General features: G+C 39.6%; 2 protein-coding genes across 3 annotated transcripts in view; one reads left to right on the top strand and one right to left on the bottom strand.

Moving 5' to 3' along the window:
• Positions 1–13,748, bottom strand: part of LOC139811628 (uncharacterized) — a 227,368-nt gene extending 213,620 nt beyond the window's left edge. Inside the window, exon 1 of the mRNA XM_071775935.1 lies at positions 13,566–13,748. The gene's annotated coding sequence lies outside the window, so the exon portion shown is untranslated. The remainder of the gene's footprint in view (positions 1–13,565) is intronic.
• Positions 13,749–15,902: 2,154 nt separating this feature from the next.
• Positions 15,903–22,004, top strand: LOC139811635 (sodium/hydrogen exchanger 9B1). Of its 2 annotated transcripts, none has more exons than XM_071775951.1 (8): positions 15,903–17,410; positions 17,586–18,194; positions 18,493–18,668; positions 19,125–19,243; positions 19,538–19,699; positions 20,082–20,228; positions 20,848–20,949; positions 21,059–22,004. In XM_071775951.1, exons 1-8 carry the CDS (start codon positions 17,328–17,330, stop codon positions 21,365–21,367), a joined length of 1,707 nt encoding a protein of 568 aa, XP_071632052.1. In that variant the 5' UTR covers positions 15,903–17,327; the 3' UTR covers positions 21,368–22,004. The 2 variants fall into 2 exon arrangements, with proteins under 2 accessions (XP_071632052.1, XP_071632053.1); XM_071775952.1 differs by having other exon boundaries at positions 21,171–21,324.
• The last annotated feature ends 18 nt before the right edge of the window (positions 22,005–22,022 follow it).

Here is a 22,022-nt window from a genome sequence, read left to right as displayed (position 1 = left end):
AATTAGGACAACGACAGCCATTTTCGCGGATTAAGTTAAAATATTAAAACGAGCGCCGTGGGTGTACTCGATCATAAAAAGTGTAAAAAGGTATATTTATTTCTCACAAGAGTAACGGTACGAAGGTGTCAATATAGTCCCAAGGGCGAACCAAGACGGGACTGGACCTTTCGATGGCGGATAGTAAGGAATAATTATTTTCCAGAATAGTAGGTGCGGAGATATACGGCTCAAGATAGAAGATAGAAATTTATGAATGCAAATCTGTTAGATACAATTTATGCGCAATTTCTGAATTAGAGTGTGGTTTATGCAAAAGCACTTTTCACGGTGTGCACAGCGAAAAAGACATAGAATTACAATAAGTCTGCATTAAGTGTGACTTCAGGAATTTATATAGGTACCTTCCATTTTGAGCCGTGTATTTCGGCAACCGTTTATAATCTCCGCACCCCTATTATTCTGGAAATTATTATTCCTCGCTATCCCTTATCAAACGGTCTTGGCCCTTGAGACTAAATTGACACTTTCGTATACCGTTCCCTTATCGATGTTCGCAAAAATAGATACTATAAATGTAAAAAAAAAACATTATTATACAAGAAGCATATAACTAGCGCGAGTTTTCTCTTATTAATAAATTTTCCCTTGGATAAATTTGGAAAAAGGTCCAGGAATAAATTGCCACGCGATTAAAACGGAGGCTTTTATGGTTTCCCTATATAATTCTATTTCCATATCGAGCGAAAAGCCGGAGCAGGAGCTCTCTCCAAAAAGGCAGAGGAGGAGAAAGCTAGTACGTAAGAGGATCGTGCCTGCTTATGGCAAAAAAGATTTATCGCCGGCACTGTAAACGCAGGGGTCGGATTGTAATTTCCACTGCGCGTCATAAATAACCAATCAGACTCGTAATCGTACGCACGACGCTGTGCACGAAGCAAGCACTGTCAAGAGCAAGGTTGCGTTCCCCATCCCCTCCCCTTCTCCCCCTACCCGCCGTCAGCGGAAAGGAGGGTGCTTTCGGCACCCTCGGTGATGCACGGGGTACCCGTCGCGTTCTCTGCGCGGCGCGACGCGGCGCGGCGCGGCAAGGCGCGTTTCCCCAAGGTCGTAGAAGAGAGCCCAGCATCCTTCTTTGTTCCTGTACGCCTGTCTACCCTCGGGTACCCTGCCTGTCCCGTCTCATTGTGCAACTAAATGAGGATTGAGAGAGCGGGGAAGAGATTCGCGATACCGGTCGTTGGTGTCTCGCGTCGAAGGATCCAGTTCGCAAGTTTCCTCCCGTTTGCCAGGAGGGGAACTTCTTAATGAGCCTTTGGCACTTTCAACCCCCGTTGCTTGCCTGCCGAGCGTAGAATGACTGAGCGGGATTCTCATCGAGTCGTCTTACAAAATATCCGGATCATTATGAAGGTACTAGGTAAATTATTACGCTCGGGTGTCAGTCAATATATACGGAACAACTGGCAATAAGTTTCCTGGCGCGCTACCAAATTTAGAGCGACGAGCGCATAACTCACGAGATAACAATAATTTTGCTTGCGCGAAACACTCTTGCTGTTATACCTATAAAGTTTTTACTCATCCTCGTGGTCTCTCGGTTACGCTCGTTCCATGCATGCTCAAACGCACTTTCATTCCGCACAAATTCCAGGAAGAAAAACCAGCGTTGTAATGTAAGCTAATAGCCCAGAGATATCTCGCCTGACAGTGGAAATGAAAATTCGTTCTCGCGCGTTGAAACAAAAGCTTCTCCTTTGAATAACAATGTTCTCGCTTTTAGCTTTCGTATAGCGCACCGTCTGTAGTAGACTTCTTTATCATTGTCACCATTTTCTATTATTTCCTGTCAATTTGACGCAGAATCTTGAGTCAATATGCAAAATTATGTGTGTCATTAATGTTCTGAAAGTTTTAAAAATGCCCCCTTTCGATCAATCATTAGAAGAGAACACTTCGAGGAGTACTTTTAATCTTAAATTCAGATATATTATAAATTACTTTGGTAGCACGAAAAATTAAAACTTATCAAAAATTATAAGTATTTGTATTCGCATTTGGTCTATATATATACGACTTTTGTATATTATTGTACATATACACATATCAGATTTGAAAAATCAATAAATATTTAATTATATAACAAAATGTAAAATTAATTAAAACGCAGATATTACATGACTCTTCGAATCAACATTGGCACTTCACATAAATAATGATCCAGAATTATACATCAGTGAGAGGAAATAGATGCGAATACAAGACGAGAAATTAAGTTGTTACAAAACAGGAAGCAGGTGATTTGGTCCCACCTGTGACCGCGCAGTATAATTTCAAAAGTGCATACGAGCGAAGAGAGAGACTCCTTATGTTACAATACGCCGGCCCCACGCCAGTTGTCATCCACCGCGTCCGCGTAACTTCCCTCCATGGTTTCGCGACTCTTCAAGCCCTTTGCATGGCCTCTTGTTACACGGTTTACCCCCGCCGTCCCGCCTTAAGGCTTCACTCACCAAGGATGGGGTTACCACTCGTTACGACTGCTGCTCGAGAGGGCACTTTTTCTATGCACGCGGCATGTAACGCAAAGTGCGCCAAACGGAAAAATGAATCCCCTCGAGCTCGAGGAAACTATTCAATGCAAGTAGCTTTTGCGTGCACCTTTCGTCGCATCTCGGCAAAAATTTTTCATAAATATATATAATCATGTAATATTATATAAAATATTATATAAAATATGGACCATATATGTCCATACATGTTTTTTTTCTCTATTATATAGTCTCTGTTTGTATGTACAAGAAAAATAATAAGAAAAAGAATTAGAAAATAATTAAAAGGATAATTTTTACATTGTTTTTTTATTGTTTTTGCATTGTTCATTTATTTGTCTATATATAATCATATATAAATGTAATAATTGTATATAAAATATGATTATATATGAGCAAATTTTTCACATTTGCTCAGACTTTATTTTTTTGTAAAAAACAATGCAAAAATTATTTTTTTAATTATTTTCGAATTCTTTTACTTATTATTTCTCTTGTATACATACGAACAGAGATTATACAAGAGAAAAAAACATGGACATATATTATATAATCATATAATATTTTATATAATATTATATGATTATATATATTTATATGTTTTTATTGTACAAAAAATTTTTTACCGGGATATCTCACGTCCATCTGCTTTTCCACGCGCTTTTTAGCGTACGTCAAACTGAACATTAGATTATCTCGGAGTTAGATTAGTTCGCGACCGTCAATCCCTTACGTCACTTTTTCAGTTTGCCATCGGCATCCGCGGCGTAAAATGTCAAAATCTTCAATTTATCATTATGTATCTCAGTTTTTCTTCCTCTTAAGTCTCTCAGTTTTTCCAAGATTTGCATGATGAACGCGATTTTGGTTTCGTGCAACAGCTTAATCTTCACCGAGACAACGGATTGCGGTTACCGGAGAAGAATGCCCGGAGGAAATCTCATTGTGATCGACATCCAACATGCCGGTGCTCCGGCAGTCGTACGTGCATTCTCAGTAACGCGAATCCGATGCTTTTAAATGACGTTCATCGCACTCGGTCTGACTGAAGCAAGCGGCGTTAGTGTCTTTTGCGCGCGCGAGCGCCCGCGCCGCGCCGCGCCGAAGGGAGTCTGGCGATACTCCAAACATACCGGGAAGCCCCACGGGCTTCTTTTCTACCGCTACCGGTCGGACGGTTTTCTCTGGAAACAGAAAGACATCCGTCTCCGTTCATTGTCACGACAACGTGAACGCTTCTGGATGCCAGCGACTATCGACTACCGGACGGACGGTAGGTTACCAGTTTACGAGTCCCTTTATGAGAATGTCCTAAACGCGGACACAAACGACCGACCGGTCTCTTCCCGCGATGTCGCTGGTCGTCCCTTCTGCTGTTTCTGCCGAACGACAGCTCACGATCGGCGCGATTGACAGTGTATACACAGGCTCGGAGAATTCCCATCGCGCGATTCACCGACGCACCAACACCACGATTTTCTCACCGATAGCCTTTGATCGTAGGTTTACAGGGCAATAATCGAGAAACTACTGAATGCCTGTTATCTTGTAATGAATGGGCAGAATAAAATGAATTAAATATCACCCTGCAGACGAAACCAGTCCATCTTTATTAGCTCGTAAAAAATGCACATTTATAAACTTATAAAAATAAACATTTAAAAAATGCTGAAAAAATAAAATTGATAGGTTTTTTTCTGCAAGTTTATTCATTTCATTTCATTCGATTTTTACAAAGTAACAGCTATTTAATTTTACGACTACTTTCCGATTATCATTCTGCACACCTTCCCCGTTTTTAATAACAATGGGATTAGGTTTAATATGTACTTAATAAAAATCCGAATCAAATCCAATAATCAATTTTTATTTTCTAGGATTCGAGTAATATTCATAAGAAATAATATTTCATACATTGTACTTGCGAAGTAATCGATCCCGACTAGATTAGTTTCAAATTTTAAAATAAGTACCAGCAGAATTCAAAACGTACTTGTAAGTAGATTCTATTATTAAAAAATCAAATCTTTTACAAGTACTTAGTAGGTACTCGAACTCCAAGAATGAAATTGTTAGTTTAAAAATAAATGTAATAATTTTAAATAACTTTTATTCTACACATTTTTAGTTCCATTTTTAATTATATTTTTATTACATTTAATTTCAATCTATTAGCATGATGAATGTATCTGTATAAGAAGAAGTTTATTTTGATGATTCGTATGAAACAAAAGAACAGTCTAAATCTTTTCACCGAACTATTAATATTAAATATATCTCTCGCGTTCGACATTTTACTTTGCAATTCTGGACACCTCCTCCCATTCCTAATTATAAAGGTCACACTTTACAAATGTTTTGATTCAAAGGAACGTAAAGTTTCTAATAAAGAACTCATAAAAAACTCAGGTTCGAGTCCACTCGGAAGTAATACTTCGTCTTGTCTTATTCAAAGTACTCATAGAGAATTCGAATCCGTTTCATCCAGGTTTGAGTCTACTTAAAAGTACTGCTTTTATTTTTCAAAGTAATCATATATAGTTCGAAATTACGCCAACAGTTTCGAACCTACTTGTAAAATACTTAATCCCATCGCTAATAACAATGCATTTCCTCAATAAATATTTCATCTCGTATTGATTCGTTGCTCATATTCCCGTATGAGGAAGAGATAGAAGCAGAAAAAATTGATAGATGATTTAATTTTGAGTGATTAAGATAGTAATCATTGGTCCATTGTTGACAAACCAATCATATCGTGTCCAAGTCGATCCAAGTTAATTGCGACCGGTACTCAATTTAAACTCGAATTTTACTTTAGACTGGATATAACTGCAGTTATCTTATCACGTAGCGCGTATAATTAACGTGGAAGAATGCGGAAGCTGAATCTGCGTTTAGACGGTTGCATATCGACGAACCGTGACTATGACATTTCCTTGTGTATACACTGTGTTATTTGACTGTATCCCAGCCGGTTTCCTTCCTCATTGGCTTCCTGCTTGGAGCGTGAGGATCCTCCATGAATCAGTAATTAATGCACTTGCCAACGGGTAATTAGCAGCGACACCATGTCGAGTACTTTCTGAAATATGTATCATACACTGTGCTATTAAGCCTTTGATCGACGCAGCGGGTGAACGAACCTAGCTGGTGGATCCCGCCCGCGATCCCAACGCGAGCGTATCTTCGTGCGCGGAAGACGTCGCGTCGCGCGTCGCCTGTAATCGAATTAGATAAATATCTGAACGTGCATCCTGCCGACGCGCGGCGGAAGCACGGCTTATTATGACGGAAGTTGGAATGGCAACCGCCTCGCATCGTGACTCGACGGACGGTATATCCTTTGGGATACGGCGCCCATGACATCGGTGTTATCGATGGCGAAGGTGTTGCTGTTGTTATTGTTAGAGACTGATGACTAATCGATATCCACGCGTAGTTAATCCTCGTCCTTTACTAGGATTTCGTATATTCGGATCCCTTCAAATAAAAAAAAATATAACCCTGTATTTTTTTCTTAAGAAGTTACCTCTTTATACCTTTAACAGACCTAAAACTAGGTCAAAATTAACGAATTTTTATTGTGGGTAAAATTATGTTTTATTAAAAAATAAAAATACCCGTCTTGTGCAGAGTAGGCTTTTAAGAATATTTCCCGAAAATTTTAATAAAAAATATAAAAAATTGAGATTCTGACAGCTATTTTCTCGAAACTGTGTTTTGAAAATCGGTACCAGAAATATTTCGGAAACTAGCGATTTATATAAATTTTTTTACAGCTTACTCTCAATACAATAATCTAGTGCTTGTCATAAGATTTTTCCGATTTATGGGTTAGTTCTTTTTTATAAATAACATAAAACCAATTTTTAAATCACAAATCACATTTTTTGCTACAAATCGGTGCCATTTTTCAAAAAATCAATATTTTTTAAATCTGCTATGACAAGCACTATTATAGTTTTATTCATCTAGAAAAATTTTTGTTTTATATGTTTTATATTATTGTTTTTTGTTTTATATGAGAGGGGACGGAGGTATATCTCTGGTTTTTACAAACACCGTTCGAATCTCAATTTTTTACATTTTTTATTGAAATTTTCGGGAGATATTCTCAAAAGACTACTCTACAAGATATGTATTTTTATCTTTTTATAAAACAATTTTACTTACAATAAATTTAATTTCCACCTAGTTTTAGGCCTGTCAAAGGTATGTAACCCCTTAAAGAATACTCTTTAAAAGTCGAGGAGTAAAATATCATTAAAAACGAGTGAAATACAAGTGTTATAGCGAAAAGTGGAAATTGAGTGCACTTCCAGTGATTCGCCACTCTAAGAAAGAGTAAAATTGCGCTCTATAAGTTGGAGTAAAATCGCATTTCATTTGAGTAAAAGGGCACTTTTTTTAAGTACAATAGATCGATGTCCATAGAAGTGAATGTCTTACGTCACTCTACAATTATAAGTGGAAAATTTCACTCCACTTATTATTTATCAGTCGATCTTAGTGACTCATGATTCACTATAGCTTTAGAGTGAGATCGTATCACTCCGCGGTAGAGTAGCCGCTCTAAAAATTTGAGTGAAAAATTTACTCCTATATGGAAAAAAAGATTAGCTACTATAGCAGGGATAGCAAACTTTAACAAAAGATTTTGCTACTATTGCTAAATTATAGCTCTCACTGCAAAAAATGTTAGCTATATCCCTATTTTACAACTAAATATAGTAACTGATCCTTACGAGTGCCCCCATTTACTCAAATTAGAGTAACCACCCTCTCTTTTGGAGTGACTATCAGTATCACTCTAATTAGTGGCGAAACCGCTCTATTAGGATTTAGAGAGTAACTTTGCGTGTATGTGTATATTTGTATGTGTATAATTAATCGTATACATATATTATAATTAAACACAAATAAAACCATAACAAAAGAAAAATTTTTTCCTTTTTATTATAGACGAGCCGACTGCAATATATTCTTTCCAAGTGCGACATGCTCCGCTTAGTTCGCAATTTTATCTGGATGTTCCGTATTTAACGAGCGTGCGAGTATATTTACGATTTCGTAGCTCTATTCGATCGAAGGGAGCATGCAAGTTTGCTCAAACGTAATATCATAGAACCGAATTGTTCCTCCGTATTGAGTTGAACGGCGCTCGCGATATCGAACTGGCCGTCTCGTGTGTACGCGAACGCGAAAGTTTGCCCGGAACTCAATTCTAGTCGAATCACTTCGTTATTGGTTTTTATAAAGCTGTGCGCGGTGTATTTTCAAAAAGAGCAAAACGCGGGTGGTAATACAGAGCTCCGAAACCGAAACAAGTCCATAAATCCCATTTTATCGATTTATTAATCCTGTACTTCCACAAATTTCGATACGCGATCTCTCTATGGAATAAACTTCCTCTCACAGAAAAGCGCAACTGCCGGTTTCTAATTCATCGTGGCATTATCACGGCATTAAACGTCAAACGTTGTTGTTTCTTTTGCCTGTCTTTTTCTCTGTCAAAAATCACGGATAAAATGTTGTCTGTTATTGACTTCAAGAGCGGCACAAAATACCGCGTGTTTTTCCGGTGAACAACAATCGGTAAAATTCACCGAGTCGTCTAAAGTGAAAAGTTGTGAAAAATCGAAAAATGGAAACCTGCATATAGAAACGAATAACGAGACCACTGGCGAGACGCGATGATGAATAATTAATGGTATCTACTTAGTATAAAATAGTTTAACGTCCTTTTGTGTTTGAACGCTGTCATTATTTGACAGACGTCTCGCCGCAAGCGCACCACAAATTGACTCGTGCGTGGTTAATAATTTACGTTTAAAGCGCGACAGGTCAATTAGTAGTAGTGCGGGACTGATCTGTTTCGTTTATCGAACAAGATCATTTTCTTCCACAGACTGCCGGCGAAACGTTTAAATATATTTTTTTTACATTTACATGCTAATTTTACCATAAGCTATCTTTTAAAATTAAATTATTATTGTATTATTATTAAAAAATTCTTTTTAATTACCTTTTGTCTGTAACTTTTTGATGTTATTTTGATTTAATTAATTGTGTTTTAATTTTCTTTAATTTCCTCGCGATATCGATAATATTAAATATTGTCGTATACGTTGCATATTAACGTGCCGTGCCGTTCCTCCCCTAACTCGCTAAAACCCAAAGTCATCCCGTAACGACCTGTTTCGTAAGTATCCCTCGTCCGAGACAAATTGAATCAGTTTCCGCTTGGCGAACATTGTCTTCTCAGGTTGACCTATTTAAGCGCGGTGATCCAACGCGCGGAGTATTGACTGATGTCTCAATCTCTCGGAAACTTTCAAGGTAATATACGATGGCGGCATTTTTAGATATACAACATAATATTCCCTCGCACGCTGCATTCATGTGCATTGATGCGCTTCAATCGATAAATAAGTATTATAATTTATGTGTTCGTTTATTATTTCCCTAAAAGGCATCGGATAGGTATGCATCAAAACGATCCGTACCTCATCTTTCTCTTATAATCACTTAAAATATATAATTTTATCCCGCGCTCATCGTCCACGTAATCGGCTTTCGCGCGATTAACTGAAGCCAGAAATTCGGATAGTCGCTGGCAATGCGAGAAAATAGCGTTTTTTGGTGCGAAATTTAAGCGCGTGACTTTTGAATCGGATAGAGGTGGTACACGTCAAGCATATCTTCGTCAACGACGTGAGGATGACAGGCGTGCGCGAGGTTGATATATCGGGACGGGATTACCGATGTAAGAACACTCTTCTCCCCTCTCCCTCCCGGTACCCCCCGTGTCAGGCCTCGCAAGACGCGCGAGCGGGGGCGAACGTGGCCATTAGCCGCGCTCCGCTTCGTACATATCGAATAGCTGTCGTTGGCCCTGAGGATTCAATTTTCACGTTTCGAGTGAGAGCAATCGGGAGAGCGGGGGCGGGGGAGTGTCAAAAGTGTTCCTTTTTTTTCCTTTTTTGTCCTACCCCAATTTTTTTTCCCGGGATAATTCGACAGCATTCCGTCTGCGATACGATTTCTCCCTCTTCAATCCCCCGAACGGTATAGTGCCGCTGATGGAAAAGCTGACGCGCGATTTGCAACAATGTGTACATACGGCTTTAATCCGACAAAACGCTGTCGTCCATCTGCGCGTCGTCAATCGGGGATGAAATATCCGTGCTCTTGCGATCGTCCGCGAAACGAAACATTGTTACAGCGGCACTTATTTAAGAAAATTACGGTGAACATGTTCTCTGAATAAAAAGAAGAATAATGCGCAGCCAGTTGACTCCGAATATAAGTTAGACTAAGGATCTTCAATCTACCCCGTCAGATTCGGCCCTTTGAAGTTTTATCCGGCCCGCCGAGAAATTTCAACATTATAATACGAAGAAGAGTCAATTATCCGCACTCTATTTCTATAATTTATTAGAACATAACAGTAGAGAAGATACAATTACATTATTCAACCTACTCCTCTTGGTTTGTCCCTCTGTCATCATGTATGCACCGCTTCTTACACATGTTGGTTATTGTTGTTGCATGACAATGTATACATTTAAACACTGCTGTCCACGTTGGTTAAACGCTATATAGACCAGATCTCGCTCCCTCGGATTACCATTTGTTTGATCCACTTAAAGATTTCTTAAGAGATGGTCGATTTGTCACAGACCAACATGTGCAAAAGCGTACGTGGCTGAGAGACAAGCCGAACACCATGGATGCCCATGAGAGAGGGCAAGGAAAGCATATGCCCCTCTCCCCGATTTTAATTTTTTCAATTTAGAATAATTTTATGATTGACAACCAGATAACGCGTTTTGTTCGAAATTTATACAATTAAAAATAATTTTGACTTTCTGGTCATTACAAAAATTTTAATATGGCCCTCTTGACAAAACAAGTTGGGAATCCCTAAGTTCGACGATTTGTTATCTTAAATAACATACAATTTTTAGACAGCGCGCGTGACGTTTGCTTTAGATACGTGCGTCCGGAATACGTGCGTCGTTGTGCGCGCATGTAAACTAAAAAACGCACTTTTATGTTCCGCGCGATTCACCGTTTGCAAAGAATGGAATTGCAATGTTGTGCCCATGACAGGACGCGCTGCGGGGAAAGCGCATGGACGAAATGCATCGTTCGCGCGTGAACCGCACATATATTCAAAATATCTTGATGTTATTCCGAACCGAGTACGAAAACTGTATAGCTTGCCACGAGTAACTCGGCGCAAATTTCACCGAGACGCTTTACAGCTATCGTAAAACCTTTAGATCTACGAGAGAGAGAGAGAGAGAGAAAGAGAAAGAGAGAGACAGCGATCAAAAGATAAGAATAAAAGAGTTAAAAAATAAGCCCCGACGTCGAATGTACAAACTGCGAGAGGCAAACGCGTCGGGACATCGCGCGACTTTCGTTTCTCAATAAACTTTTAATGTCGTCATAAAGTAAAGAACGGTATTGTGAACCGATAAATAATATCACGCTCACGATGCTCTAGGACGTTATAAATCGTTCGCGAATCTTCATGAAAACCGTGCTATTTTCCACATACGGTCGTTGCCCCGGGAAGTTCCCGAATTAGATCGGACAATTAAATTAATGACACTGGCAGAAATAAGATTTAAACATTTTGCCATGAGAGTGTCGTTAATTCAGTATGCATCAATATAATTCAAACAGACACGTAGATATTCCTCTGGTAAATTTAAGATGCGAATAAAATGCAGGGAAATGCAGGGAAAACGCATTTTACCGCATGATACCGATCGCCGCATAACGCGCGTTAATCCCGAAAATTAACGTTGGCGAGCAGATGACAATAATTCCACGGATTAAAGCACATTTTTACGCGAATTGAGAATAATAGGCGTCGTAGGTCGCAGGTTGAGCAAAGAGGAGTCGACGGAGCCGACAAACTCGGCCCACCGCGAGGCGGACGGGCGGTGGGTGGTGGGTGAGTTCCGCGGCGGTCGTGACGCGATGGTTGGATGTGCCGGTGCATCGAGAGGGATCAATGAACAAGTTCAATAACCTTAAATCCACTTGACGGCGGACTACCCGTCGAGTACGACTGACTGCGTCGCTTCAACAACCAAAATAGATATTCATTTTCCAAGAGTGCTATTTTCCCAGTCCCAGACACAAATCCAATACCGCTGATTTAAGTGCCCTCCTCCCCCTCCCCCTCTATCTTCCCCTCCCCCCTGCTCCGTTAAGGGTCAAAGACCCTATATCGGACCGTAATTTCTCGCGTGCATCTCGCGTGCCGAAACTTCGCGCCGTGTCTGTAAGCGAGCATAATTACGGAGATCTCAACAGTCTCGTTTGTCACTTCCGTCATCCCCATCGGTTCGTTAACGCTGTCACGCGATAATCCGCTGTCGCGACGACCATCGAAAGTTGCACACGATCGACGACGACGGTAGCAACGCCCAAATCGATCGTAAACGTTAACGACACGAATGAATTATACGTTAACTGTGGCGCGCGAATGTATTTTACACGTATCTTCTGAAACTAGTTCAAGCGTCCACCCCGGTCGCGACGTCGGCGTCGGGGGGCTTCCCCGATCGGGGCATCGTAAAAACGTTTAACAGCCACGAGAGTCGACGTCGAAATAACGTCTGATAATCGTACTCCGCGCTCTTATTAAGCGCCCCGTCAAATAAACCGCCCAAACAACACGCATGTCTCAAATTGGCAAATATAACTTCTTTAAGACGCCATATTTCTTCTCTAAAAATAAAGAGTGAAATATCACTCAAAACGAATAAAATGCAAGTGTAACGAAAAGTAAAAATTGAGCCTGTGCACTTCGAGTCGCTTTGCCACTCTATAAGAAGAAGTAAAATTATACTCTATAGTTGGAGTGAAATCGCACTCCAATATTTCACTCTGTTAGAGTCATTATCAGTCGATCTTTAAGTGAATCGTGATTTATACTACAGCTTTACAGTGAAATCGTATTACTCCGGTAGAGTAGCCGCTCTAAAAATTTGAGTGGAAAATTCACTCCTTATACGAGTGCCCGCATTTACTCAAATTATAGTAAACTCTCTCTTTTGAAGTGACTATCGCAATTATTCTAATATAATAGTAGCAAAACCACTGTATGAAATTTAAGGAGTCCCGATTTGTGTGTGTGTGTGTGTGTGTGTGTGTGTGACATTATGTTCACTCAAGGCGACGTCTTATCGGACGAACCAGCGTCTTGAGCTTCAACGTGCAGCGAAAATGTGTGTCTTGGAGACTGCACGCCGAAACTTTACCAGCGACAGCTGACACCGCTTTTCCGAGCTCATGCATACTTTATATCCTCTAACAGTGTTTCGGCGTGATGCTCACGTAAATCGGTATGAAACGTGACGTCTCGCCGCGAAAATCCGCCCGTCATGTTTAACGTAATAACAAGCGAGGTGCATCCTAAAACGGGGAGAAAGCATAATAGCGTGCGTTTTTACAATTGTGACAAATTAATCGCATGCAATGTATTTGCTTATTCCCGCGACGGCCGCTACGTAATTGTGTTTATGCCCCGTCGTTATTCCTTTGTTTACCGAACCAATCATTTGGTTGTATTGCTAACGAGCGCAACGTTCGGCATGGAAGCAAGATTCTTGCAGTATTTTTTAAATAAAATTTACAAAATACATTATACAAAATGCTCATGGGTAAAAACTCTTATTCCTTTGTTTTTTGTCAATATTTTCAATGCTAAACTGTTATAATATCACATTAATTAATTAATTCTAAAGCAATATGTTACTTAGAAAAATAGAGATTTAACTCTGACGCAAATTAATTCCCAGATTATATTGCATCAAAGATCATCGCGAAATAAATAATTTTTGTAGAATAGTAAGAGTTAATTAATATCCACGGTTAATATAATAATCGTACGTGACACACATAATAAGTATCTATGACTATGCAATTTTTTTGCTTCTCATAAAGTATTCTTCCATATAGAAGAAAAATACTTCCTACACTCACCTTGTGCGAATTGAGAATATCGAACGCTCCGATTTATAGCACCAAATCGATCACAGATTGCACATGAAAATTCCAGGACCGGACCTGCACCCAGAGACGAATCTAACCTGATTTATCGGTTCCACACGCTTGAGATCGCATATGTGATTCCGCAAACGAAACTCGCGTACAATCGGCGAGTCGATTCCGATTCCTACCTTTTTTTTCCGGCCACGATTGTCTCTCACTCAAGCGAAACCGAGCGGGCCAATCAGAATTTCGGCACGATCACGGCGAGCATCGCTCGCGAACTGAATATTCTCACGGGGGTGGAAGCGTCAAGTGGAAGTGAACCACGGGCGCTGGAGAGGGTAAATGGGGCAAGAGGGGTCGGGAGAATGCGCGGCGTAGGAGAGAAACGGCGGGGCGGGGAGGGAGCGCAAAGGGAGGTTGGGGATGTTGCGAGGGGGATGGGCGATGCTACTGCCGCGCGCAGAGATCGCCGGGTTAGTCGAATAGTTGAGCTTTACGATTAATTTAATTTTTTTTTTATTTAAATTTGTTAAATAGCCAAAACATCTTCGCAGCTAATCACTCGCGTTACGAGAATCGTAACATATAAATTCTTTTAAGTGTAATATGTTCTCAACAAGAATGTAAGACTCTGAAAATTTACAAATAAATAAAAATCTCCGTGAAAATCTAAAGACAAGTAGAAATATTAATCGACTCTATTGGCCATTATAATCTTCAAGACAATACGACCATGATTTGGTTCGATTATCGTCAAGACGCACTTTTAACCAAGGAATTGGTCCTTCTAAATTGATGTAATCTTTGATACTTATATATAAGCATCTCATTTAAATAATTAAATTTATTGCGAAAAATATTACTTCAGCCAGCTCCTTGGTTAAAAGTGCGTCTTGACGATAATCGAACCAAACCATGGTCGTATTGTCTTGACGATTATAATGGCCAATAGAGTCGATTAATATTTCTACTTGTTATTATTTGATTGGCGAAGAAAATGTGATTTACTCGAAAATCTAAAGAGTTTCATTATACTTTAAAGATGACAAAATCTTATTTGTCTATGTGTATCTAACTTAAATCAAATTACATTTCAAATATTTTAATTGTAATATCAGACGTTTCTTATCTAGCGAAACCACTGCAAAGGGAACGGACTTGGAAAAATTAATAGGGAAAGAAGACCCTATTGAGCTTGACTCCTAGTCTGGCACTGTAGTATATGTATAGCACAATTAAAAACCGCACGTGTTTTTCATTGCCCCAACCTGGGAGCCTTCTCTAAATATAGAGAGCTAGGCAAGCAATATACTCTTGGTGGGTTGTCATCCCCATCTGACATCCGAGAGGTGGCGATCGAAATCTGACAAAACCGTCAGATTTGAACTCAATTCTCCGGCTCACTAGACCAGCGCACATCTCTCTGCGCCACACTCGGCCTCGCAGAGACCGCAAGACATGCCTCCGTCGGTCGACGTCTTCCTGCCGGGCACTCGCCCGCCATCCGTTTACCGTTTACTAAAGAGATAGAGGAGACCGGGGCTTGTTACCATCGTTTTCACAATTTCGGCATTTGAGTTTTTAAACAACTAATTTTCATGATTAAATAGTACTAATATGATAGAGAGAACCTTTCTCTACATTTTCAAGCCAAGAACGCTCCTGTATACCGTATTATAGTTTCTTTGTAATAAGTAAAATACGAACATGCTGCGTTGCAGCCGACTTGCCCCGATAGTAGGGTGTCTGCAATTTTGAGTGGAGAATTTATTTAACATTATGTTAGAGTCATTTATCAGACCATCTTTAGTGAATCGTGATTTGCTATAGCTTTAGAGTGAGATCGTATTACTCCGGTATAGAGTACCGCTCTAAAAATTTAAATGAAAAATTTACTCCTACCTTATGAGTGCCGCATTTATTTAAATTAGAGTGACAATCCCCTCTTTTGGAATGACTATTACAATCACTCTAATATATTAGTAGCAAAACCACTCTATGAAATTTAAAAAGAATAATATTGGAGATCCCCAAGCGTAGGGGAATGAAAGAAGAACAAAGAATTTGCGCATATAAAATACAACGAACGGACTCACGCCACTAATTAAAGATTAAAAAGGGTACAATTTCGAATTGGACAAAAAAGCTATTTCGTAGAAAATATTGATTCGTAAAAAGCTATGCAATAAGTAGCTAATAGCGAGCTTATCCGCAGACGCGACTCGAGCTGTCCAACTGCGTAAGCATAATTCACGAGTGAAACCGGGCCGCGATGAGGAACTTTAACCAAACGTCACGTCGTATGCCGCAAGCTGACGCCGAAAAAACTGGCAGTTTCAGGCCTCGTTTACTAATTCTCGCCCGCAACTGTAGAGCATGGTTCGCTCCTCGGTTATTCAGCCGTCATCCTCCACTAAAGCGGCAAATTTCAGGGGCTCTAAAAATTCGCGGTGCGATCATAAGCGCGACCTACATTAATGTAACTCAATTCTAGATACGAAGGTTGCTCTTCCGCAGGCTATTTTCCCGCGGAATATGCGCAATTTTTCTCGATTTGCCGTTGCTGCCGACGATGAAAAATCGCGGCGCGCTAAAATTACTTCTCCACACGGCTCGAATCGATCACGAATCGTCGAAGAAAGGGATGGGCGCGCGTGCCTCACTTTACGTGATAAAATCGCTCATTTAGTATCGACGGGGCGGATTAAACTCTCATGATACGACGAGAGAGGAATCAATCGTGAGCGAAATAATCGCGGCGATTATATTCGGATCTGCCGTAATACTTTGCGACAAAAAGCGGGACAAAGTCCCGGCCAGCCGAACGTAAATTATACGCTTTAACCGGGAATATTTCATAAGACGATGCGTACCTGGAATTATTCAATATCCGCGGAATCCTTTGAAGCCCTTCGCCGAACTGTCGGTTGCCCCCCCTTTAAAAGCATCTTTCGTTTTCTCCCGCTCGCCCTCTCCTATCCGTCTATCACATCTATCCCGCTCTTCTCCACGACGCTTCTCTTTCTATTTCACGGAGTATGTACCTAGATGACCCCGTCACCGAAAAAGGAATATTGCGCCGGGCGCGTAGAAATGCGAATATTTCATGGAGAAAACCGTCTCGATTATGGAATAAATTAAAGAACGAGTACATCGTTGGTAATAGCTTCTATTTGCATTTAGAGATGAAACTGCCGCCGCGCCGCGCCGTGTGCGTCCGAGAGGAAGTAACGGAGATATCCTCGAGGATTTTGGCCGACGATCAAGCAGACAACTCAACGCAACGTTATACAGCAAGAAAAGTCGGTAAAATATATTTTTTATAGAATTTTAGTAGGTATACATAAATTCCCCTAAAGAATCTATATTTTAACACAAAATATACATCTGACAAGACATATAGTCCACTTTATTTCCTTCGATGTTTAATATCTACCTGGAACTGCTTTTACTTTTAAATTTAATTCAAACGTGAAGATAGCAATTTTAACGTAACACTTAAATCTTAAAATATAAGAAGAGTGAATATGTCTCTGTTCAGTCTGTTCGTACTTTGTGTAGTGCGAAATTGGTTAGAGCAGAACGGAATTGTACATGTGTCATGCGCTTTCAAAGGCGAATTTATAACACTCCGTTAGATTCATACATTAGTGCATGTAATAGAACCAATAAGGGATTCAATCTCAAGAACAGTTTGATGAACACAAGCCGTATTGGTGCAAATAGATAAAGCGGACGCTATTGTATCGTATGCAACCTATTCCTGAAGATGAACCAACCGCATCCACCTCCACAGATGCGCGAGCACCGAATAATAAACAGATACGAGAGAAGTAAGCGAATCGATATGCGACCGATACTCCAACATCCTAATATCATTATACCTATAGTGTAATCGGCAACAGCAACGCGATCGAATCAAAACCATTTCCATTTAGCTGAGCAATCACACGCATTGATACTAAATTATAGAGTCATTGAATTGACACGTAGAATTGCGCGTCCTAGATCGATCGAGATAGCGGAGGTAGAAGACGAGGACGAGGAACACGATGACAACACCTGTTGTCACCGTGCGACTTTCTGCAATCCGGTGTTACGAGAGATTCTCGTGACCAACGTAATCTCCACGTGTTTCGAGCTACAGCTGACATGGGCGGACCTCTTCTGGCTCGCGACCGTGTGCGGCATGACCCTGCTGACCTGGGCCGTTTTGTACTTCCTGCTGGGCGACATGGTACTACCCGGCGGCAGCATATTTGGCCTGCTCGTCCTCGTCGTACTTTCCTACGCGCTCGGCTGGACCCTCGCCTGCATTCCGCGGCTGCATCTTCCGCCCGTCTTCGGCATGCTTCTCGCCGGTATAATACTACGTAATACCGACGTCTACAATATACACGATATGCTCGGGCCGGGCACGACGTCCAAGATCAGGACCTTCTGCCTGACCTTCATCATGGTACGTGCTGGCCTGCAGCTGACGACGACCGCGCTGAGGGCGCATCCCGTGTTTGTGATGATCCTGGCCCTCGTCCCGTGCACCGTCGAGACGTTGGCCGTCACCGTCTCGTGTAAATATCTTCTCGAATTCCCGTGGAATTGGTCCTTCATGACGGGGTAAGACAATTTATCAATCCATTAGGGTATTCACGAAAATCCGCGAATAATGGAAATTCTTATTCAGCAGAAAATCAAATTCTAAACGCGCGCAAGATTTAGTTATATGTATATACTTGTTGATAATCACCAATTTAAAATATTTTATTGGGTATACTTTGATGAAAAATAATTTCGTAAACAGAGCATTGCTATAATATAAAAAATTTAAGACGCAGTAATGTAGACTAACGATTGTAAGATTATGTCATCGCAAAAATATAAGGATGTTTTATGCAGTAAATAAATTCTCTTCAAGGGCAATTGTGGCCTGCATGTCTCCTGTAGTAACGGTCAACTGCCTCCTCACCTTATCCGAACAGGGTTACGGAGAAGACAAAGGACTCGCCAGCTTGTTGTGTACCGCGGCGTCTATCGACGATGTCCACATCGTGTCTTTGTTCTCCATCTGCTTCTCTTTCGTTTTTAGCAACGGTATACAGAAATCGTAAGAAATCCGTAATGGTGCATCGGCATTCACATAGCTTCCTATCTTGCTCCTTTGAGGGCGGAAGATTTCTCGCGCGGAAAAGGAATATTTCAAATTTTTCAACGAAAAACACAAACTGTCAATAAGAATTCGATAAAAGTGAACGTAGAGTTGTATTTTTGTATTAATTTATATTTAGACTGTATAACTCTCTCCGAGAAAGAGGAGAATTAAGTCGCTGCAATAGTGAGCTGTATATATCTTTAAGAGATCATATTCCGATACTTTTCCCTGAGTGAATTACGGTATTAATGCGGTAAATATTTCATAATTCCCATGACTAATACATTAGCGGTTTGCATCGTCGACGAGCATCGCGAGCTTTGCGAGCGAGCTATATAAAAAAAAAGTATAAACGTATACAAAGAGCTTTCCATAAAGCGAGCCATACATCTTCCTAGATGACGGCAGAACAGAATGGTGGTCCTATATCCCCGGCGGGATTCGAGATTTCCTCCTGGGACTTATAATGGGAATTATCTTGGGCTTTGCCCTGGTCTTTTTCCCTCATCGCAATCACGTAGGTACTTTATTCATTTCCTCGCGTACGTCCGAGTGCGCGCGAAATTCGGGTCACGTATCGCGAGGGCACGTTTCGTGTAATCTGAACTAACAAGAGCGGACTTATTAACGCCTTTTTGCTGATGTTTTATTAAAATATCGCTCACGTCGCGGCGCGCGAATATAAAGTTTACGGAAGACTGAAGAACTTAATATTCTTCCATTCGATTGTAATGATAAATATTCTTAGCCGTTCCGCAATTTAATTTATTCGCCGTACCTTAAAAGCGTAATCCTTTCTTTTGTGTCGCAGAAATACGCGACGTGGTATCGCATCGGTGGCTTAGCTCTCGCATCTTTAATGTGCACCACAGCAGCATCGAGACTGGCGGTCACAGGTGGAGGATATCTCGCCACTATTATACTATCGTTCATAGCCGTTCACGGATGGCGAATTTTAACGATTTCGTATGATGTAAGTGAGCGAATACGTAACAAATGCGTCATAGATATATGAAATCTGTTATAGAATTCATTTTTCGGAATTTTCTCATCACTGCACTGCTGTAATATATATGATTCAAATTATGCTCAATTTGAGTCATTTTTAATCATTCCTATAATGCCATTATGCCGTTAATTTAACTAAACCAATGGAATATTAAAATAATATTTACAGTTTTGTCTTAACATAATAAATTATTTCGACACAACAAAATGTCATTTAACTCAAAGTATTGATTTTATCCTTTAATATTTAACAACTGTTAATTCGTGACGTCTCTGTTCTTTGTTAAAAATTAGAGTTCCATTTTGTGTAAAGAAAATTAATTTCAATTATTCTCTTTATGTTGCAGACGACACCCTTTCACAAGGCGTTTCATTTTCTATGGCACTTCGTGCAACCGATTTTAGGAGGCGTGATTGGCGCCGATATTGATTTTAGAAACTGGGCTATATCCAGATTCGGACTTTACCTCGCTTGTGTACTCATGGGAATATCTGTAAGTTATGTCAAGACATGAGAAATGAGTTGTAGCGAATTCGATTGGACGCATTAGTGCGCATTGCTGCACATTAAAGCCATTGTATACAAATTGAGTAAAGATGTACACTGTAAAAAAATTTTGTAAAATTACAACTATTATAGTGGGTAATTTTGAGACCCACTATAATAGGTGTAAATTTCCACACATTTTTAATTTGTGTAATTGTAATACAAAATTACTTTTTCCTTCCGTACTGTAATTTTACAAAATTTTTTTACAGTGTATGTTTAATACAAAGGTATATAAACGAGTTAAATCCTCAATACACTTTAAAATATGTATTGGGCGTTTTATCAGTCGAGATACTTGCACTTTACTTTTAGATTAGAACAGTGTACAGCGACTTATACGCAACTAATGCGTTCAACCAAATTAATAAAAATGAATAATTTTAAAGAGTAAAAAGTGACGCGAGTAAAAAATGGAATATATAGCTTTATTTCACTGTACTTCAAAATAAAACTTAGAGATTAATTTTCTCGCAATGCCTTTCTGCGCCATATTATCTATATCTCATCAAATAAACACATTTCTAATAATCCTATAAAAATTTTATACAATTCTCCAAGTTTAGGTGCGCAGTACTACCGCCTTTTTAACGACAATCCGAATGCCTTTCACATGGAAAGAACGACTCTTCATCGCCATAGCTTGGGTACCGAAAGGAACTTTACAGGTAAAAGAAATATTTTATTTTTTTAATTCTCAGTATATTCCCATGAACTCTGTCTGTCAAAAATCAATGAAATTAACAGTTTGATGAATGTCGATATTTTAAAAATTAGGCGGCGTTAGCGCCGATGGCGTTTGAGCGTGCCAGAAAGGAAGGCGACCCCACGAAAATAGAATTAGCTCTCGACGTGGTGAAGATATCTGTAATTGCCATAGTATTTCTAGCGCCACTTGGAGCAATCGGCATGATGACCAGCGGTCCCTATCTCTTGAACAAGATCAGTATCGAGGAGCACCAAAGGGAGCGGGAATTGAGCTATATGCGCATTGTCGCTCTGCAACCTGTTAGAACGCGCAAAAAAACAAAGAAACCAGTCCACTCAGATACCGTTAAGACTCTCTCGCCAATAGAATCGACTTAGCAGCGTTAAATGTAGTGATCATGCCACTCGTTAAATACATTGACATCTTCGAAAAATTTCGCTTTTTATTTCTTTCTTTAAATAATTTCAAATCTTTTAAAATATTCAAAAGGTTTCCAAAATATTAAAAAATTTTTAGACTTTTGAGAACTTCTCGGTTTCGAATATTATTTCAGACAATTCGAGACTTTTTTCATATATTCGAAGTAATTAGATGTATATACTTAATCGTATATAATTATTTAGTTGCGTATTATATTTTAAAGATTATTACTCGTGTTGGGTGTAAAATACATTCCAGTCTTATTAATAAATTCACAAAGTAAAACGTTTTTATCAGTCAAATATTGTACAATCTGTTTCATAGTTAAAGAAGACCTTTTGCACTTATTTTTACTTAAGAAGATAATATACAGAATATTATCAATTTGTATTTAATTATAAATCAAAGAAAACAATGAAAAATATATATCTAATATCACGGGGTAAAATACACCTTACGTGAGTAATTACGTTAAAAAAAACCATGCAAATAGGGGAGACCGGCTCGTTGGCACCGTTTTCATAAATTCGGCATTTGAGTTTTTAAACAACTGATTTTTTTCATGATTAAACAGTACTAATATGATAGAGAGAACCTTTCTCTACATTTTCA

This window comes from Temnothorax longispinosus, chromosome 4, assembly GCF_030848805.1.
Source record: "Temnothorax longispinosus isolate EJ_2023e chromosome 4, Tlon_JGU_v1, whole genome shotgun sequence".
NCBI classification, from domain to species: domain Eukaryota; kingdom Metazoa; phylum Arthropoda; class Insecta; order Hymenoptera; family Formicidae; genus Temnothorax; species Temnothorax longispinosus.
Note: the sequence above shows the minus strand (reverse complement) of the source record. Positions and strands in the feature narration are given on the sequence as shown.

What these genes read in the sequence shown, in the direction of transcription:
- LOC139811635 (XM_071775951.1), top strand. Translation starts at nt 17,328, where the DNA reads ATGCAACCTATTCCTGAAGATGAACCAACCGCATCCACCTCCACAGAT. An exon ending in AATTGGTCCTTCATGACGGG is followed by an intron (nt 18,195 to 18,492) that starts GTAAGACAATTT and finishes ATTCTCTTCAAG; the next exon opens with GGCAATTGTGGCCTGCATGT. An exon ending in TACCGAAAGGAACTTTACAG is followed by an intron (nt 20,950 to 21,058) that starts GTAAAAGAAATA and finishes TTTAAAAATTAG; the next exon opens with GCGGCGTTAGCGCCGATGGC.